We start from the raw sequence: 4376 nt of genomic DNA, 5'->3' as shown, positions 1-4376 counted from the left end.
TGCGCGTCGGGCCCCGTCCCTACAAACTCTGCGGAGAGTCTCCGAGTCTCCGTGTTGCTGTTAAGTCAGACTACACGATACGCTTCGTGCACAATAAACTAAGTTTTATTTTGATTATAAGTGAGATGATTTAAAATACTTATACTTCCCTAAAAGTACAATTGCATAGGAAACCTTTGTGGAAATGGTGGACCTGTTCCTTTTTTTATTGTTACAAGTTAATAAAAGCGGACTTTTTTTTAAAAAAAAAAAGGTCTAATATTCTCCCCTTACCTGTTAGTACGTCCCTTGTTAGCTTTCCCACCCTCGGCATCAACAGTATTTTAAATGCTCCTTTTGGGGATTTCAATTAGTGGGTCTGCAAATATTGTCTCTCCTCTATGAATGAGGCCACTTGGATTCCCTTGTCTGCTTGTCTTCCCATTATCTTGGACTCCCTTCCCACGCGGCAGAATTAATCGGGAATGTATGAACCAGCCACGCAGCTTTGCTTTTTTACTTTTCCTGAAACAGGGACCTGCTCGTATATCCCGATGAAATGGCAGCGACATTCCCCCCGCCCCCCGTGAAATTCAGTGGGCCTTTGGGGGAATTTTTCTTACGGGGACTCAACTCGCTTCTGCATTATTATTTTTTTACAGAGCAGCAAAAATACCAAAGGCAATAAGGAATGTCGGTGATAATTATAATTTATTAGACGCTTCTTAGGAAATATATTTAAAGCCAAATATATCTACATAAGTAGCAAAGAAGGGAGGGATGGAGAGACAGTGAGGAAGGAAGGAAGGAAGGAAGGAAGGAAGGAAGGAAGGAAGGAAGGAAGGAAGGAGCATCAAGAAAGACTAAACTGCCCCAAATGTCAAGGTTCTGTGGAGATCCATCTTTAAAAGTGACTTTCCCCCGTAAAATTAAAAAGAAAAACAAAAAGCTTTGATTTGTTTGATAGATCCTCGCTCCACATATATTTTAAAAATCAACAAAATATTCGGGTTGCTAAAAACTATGGGTTTAGCTACAAGTTCGTGAGCTGATGTTAAGGCGCCAAAGTGTTGCTGCGTTTCGTTCCCTTTCCCGCGTCGGGGGGGGGGGGGCTTCGTGTCTACACAGACCTGCCGATGTTAACTTTCCGGAAGGAGGGGAGGAAAGCCCACCCTTCACCCCCAACGTTTGTATATGTACATACAAGGGTCCAGTGGAGCTTCCAGGTCAGCCGAGAAGGCCCACGGTCCCAAATGGCTTCCAATGCCCTCAACTTCTCCGGACGACCTTCGTCGGCAGCCATTGCCAGAGCAGAGTCTTTTTTTTTTTCTCCGCCTGAGACCAAAGCCAACGCCCCCATCCTCTCCGCTCCGCTCCTCTCCGAAACAAACAAACAAGCAAACAAACAAGGGGAAAGTCAAGGGAGGGCCTGGAGGGAGGCAGGGGGCAGGTCTGCTCGTTCGGGGAGAAAGGGGAAGCGGGCGCCGGCCGAAGGCGGGGCCGGCCGGTCCTTTTCACCAGGTCCTGCCATAAAGCAAGGTGGAGCAGGACATGGCCGTCCCGTAGTCCGAGGTGGAGGAGTTCAGGTGCGACAAGGCGGACACCTGGCTCTGCAGGGCGGAGGGGCTGCTGCCTGCGTGCTGGCCCAGGTCTGGCGATTGCCCGGCACTACTGGCCTGGTGGCTCGGATGTTGTCCCAGGCTGGCCCCGTTGGAGGCCACGGTGATGGCGGTGGCCGCCGCCTGTTGTTGCTGGTGGTGGCCCTGCAGCGCAGTGGAGGGTGCGTTGGAGCCCGCTTGGCACGGCTTGCCGTCTTTGACCAGGACCGGCACGGCCACTCGGCGGGGTGACTGCTGCTGCTGCTGCTGCTGGCAAGAGGCGCCCTCCTGCTGCTGCATCTGCTGCTGGGCTGCCTTGTCCTTGGCCTGGCGCTTCATCTTGTAGCGGTGGTTCTGGAACCAGATCTTGACCTGGGTGGGCGTCAGGTGGATCATGCTGGCCAGGTGCTCCCGCTCCGGCGCCGACAGGTACTTCTGCTGCTTGAAGCGCCTCTCCAGTTCGTACACCTGGGCCTGCGAGAAGAGGACGCGGCGTTTCCGCCGAGGTGCGCTCTGCAGCGGAGCCATGCTCTTGCTCACGTCGCTCAGCGAGCCCAGGCCCCCCATGCCGCCCATGTTCATGCCAGACGAAGGGCCCATGAAGCGGGAGACTGCAATCGAGAAGAGCCAGACAGGCAGAGTTAGTCGCCCGCTGGCCAGGCCGGCTGAAAGTTTTTTTTTTCCACCTCCGAATCCAGGAAGCCCCAAGCCTCTCCGCCCCCCCCCCCGCCCGCCCAGAAAATGAACCACGCTTGCCGGGTGGCCAGACATTTTCTTTCTTTAAAAAAAAGCCTAAGTACAAATAACAAGCCGAGAGCAAACCAAACAAGAACGGCCACGAGTTTCTTAAGAACCTGCAGATAATCGTTTTCTGATGTAATGTGGGAGCTTTTCTGTGAAGTTTAAATCAAATCACCCAAATGTGTCCGGGCCCTAAGCATCGCCACTGAAAACCCTGCGAGAAGGAGATCTGGAGAGAAGATTTTTTTTTAAAGGGTGGTGGGGGGAGGAAGGGCTGATGTAGACACATTTAACGATTCTGTCCTTTACCCGTTGCTTCCGCCGATGCATTTGCCTCCCAGAGACCCGGCTCAGAATCCTAAGCTTTATGCTGAGTAATCAATCTCCTGAGTAATCAGTCTCCTCACTTACAAAGTTCTACGCTAGTGCTCCTATTGATTCTGTCGGCCTTGTTCTGAAGTTGGTATAACATTCCCACTGTAGACAAAGGCCGGAGGCCCAATGTATTTCTCAGAATTTATCGGTGTGCTTTCCGCTCCCCGAAACGCCTCATCTGAACTCCTCCACAGCCCTGAATTTAGTTTCCCCGCTCAGCCTTGGTACGCCGAGGCACCGCCGATTTCCCTCGCTTTTTCACCGTTTTCTTCCCTTTACCGCTAGCCGCTTTTGCGAACGCGCGAACCCCTCTCCTTCTCCCCTCTCTGAGGGCGATTAAATTTTGGCACGAGGTCTGTCCATCCCCCGTGGCAGCAGAAGCCGCGCTACGGCCTTCGAAGTCTGGAAGCGCCCTCAATGAGGCGGCCCAAGGGCGCAGAAGAAGGGAAGGTGTGCCGAAGGAGGGGAGGCAACCCGGAGCCAATTTTGGGAAAGTGGAGCCAATCTCCCGAGCCCCTCTTCGCCGACCGCCGCTCTGACCGCTACCCCACACTGTCTCACCTGTCTGAGGCCGCGCCGCGATCCCTCCCTGAAGCGGGGAAGGGGTTTGGGGGGGAGCCGCGAGCACTTACTTGTAGAGAAGCGGGGATCCGGGTTGGTTCCATACCATCCAGTGGCGGAAGCGCTGTTCCTCATGGTGTCCTGGTAGGGCGGGAGGTCGCCCATGTTGCCATTGCAATAGCCGCCCATGGCGGTGTGGGACAGCTGGGGGACCCCGGCGGCTGCCATGTGGTAGGCGGCGGTGACCGTCCCGTTATGGCCCATGGGGTGCTGCTGCATGGCCGGCTGTGCCACCTGGGATTGCCTGTACGCTGCCAGAGGAGCCCCCAAGTTACTCCCCTCCATGGCCACTTTCTTGTAGCTTTCCTCCAAGGGGCTCAAGATGTCAGACACTGAGAAAGGAGTCGTATGCTTTGGGCTCATCGACATGATTCGGCGGCTGGGGGGAGAGGAGGGGAAAAGAAGGGAAAGGGGAGGCAAAACTCTCTCACTCACTCTCACTCTCTCTCCTTTTCTTTTGCTTTTTTTTTGCCAAATATTCTGCTGGGTTGCTTCCACGCCGATCTTGTCGGATGAACACGTAACCGAGTGGACCAAGTCCGCCTTAATTGGATGGAGTGGAGGCTCAGCGCTGCCTTTCGTTTGTTTTAGCCAGACGCCAGGTTTTAGGCTGCCACCAGAGGCGGGGCGTAGGCTCTAAAGCAACAAGACAATAGATCCCCGCATCTTGCCCAAGATAATTAGCGTGCATGCTGATGACAAGGTAAACACCTTTTAAGTTTTTTTTTTTACTTCTCAGGATTTGCTCTGCGTTTTCTATGCCTCTTAAGAAATAGGTTAGTCTTTTCACAAAAAAATAATAAATTTATGCCTTCCCTCAAACGGAACCGATTTTGTTCCTTTATTTATTTCCGGGAAGATGGAAGGGGAGGGGGAAATCTAACCCTTAGACTATCCCCAAGAAGGGATATAAAAAAGATCCCAAGGGCTTAACGGGTTCAATTCACATTTTTTTTTCTTTGCTTGCTTCCCCCCCCCCAGCACCCCACCCGTGGTTAAGTCTGGAAAGCAAACCAGTTCCAATACCGACCTCTCCCTCTATAACCCCCCCCCCGCGCGCGC

At 53.0% G+C, this 4376-nt stretch overlaps 1 protein-coding gene across 1 annotated transcript; it reads right to left on the bottom strand.

Annotated features, from left to right (window-relative positions):
* Nucleotides 1–1493: 1493 nt before the first annotated feature.
* Nucleotides 1494–3726, bottom strand: NKX2-1 (NK2 homeobox 1; the record flags this gene model as incomplete). Its single annotated transcript, XM_081326816.1, has 2 exons — nt 3326–3726; nt 1494–2188 (listed from the first exon to the last, which is right to left on the bottom strand). Exons 1-2 carry the CDS (start codon nt 3681–3683, stop codon nt 1494–1496), a joined length of 1053 nt encoding a protein of 350 aa, XP_081182942.1. The 5' UTR covers nt 3684–3726.
* Between the last annotated feature and the right edge of the window lie 650 nt (nt 3727–4376).

Source organism: Vipera berus, assembly GCF_964194415.1.
Source record: "Vipera berus genome assembly, chromosome: 1".
Taxonomy (NCBI): domain Eukaryota; kingdom Metazoa; phylum Chordata; class Lepidosauria; order Squamata; family Viperidae; genus Vipera; species Vipera berus.
The sequence above is the reverse complement of the archived record's forward strand: the minus strand, read 5'-3'. Positions and strand labels throughout refer to the sequence as shown.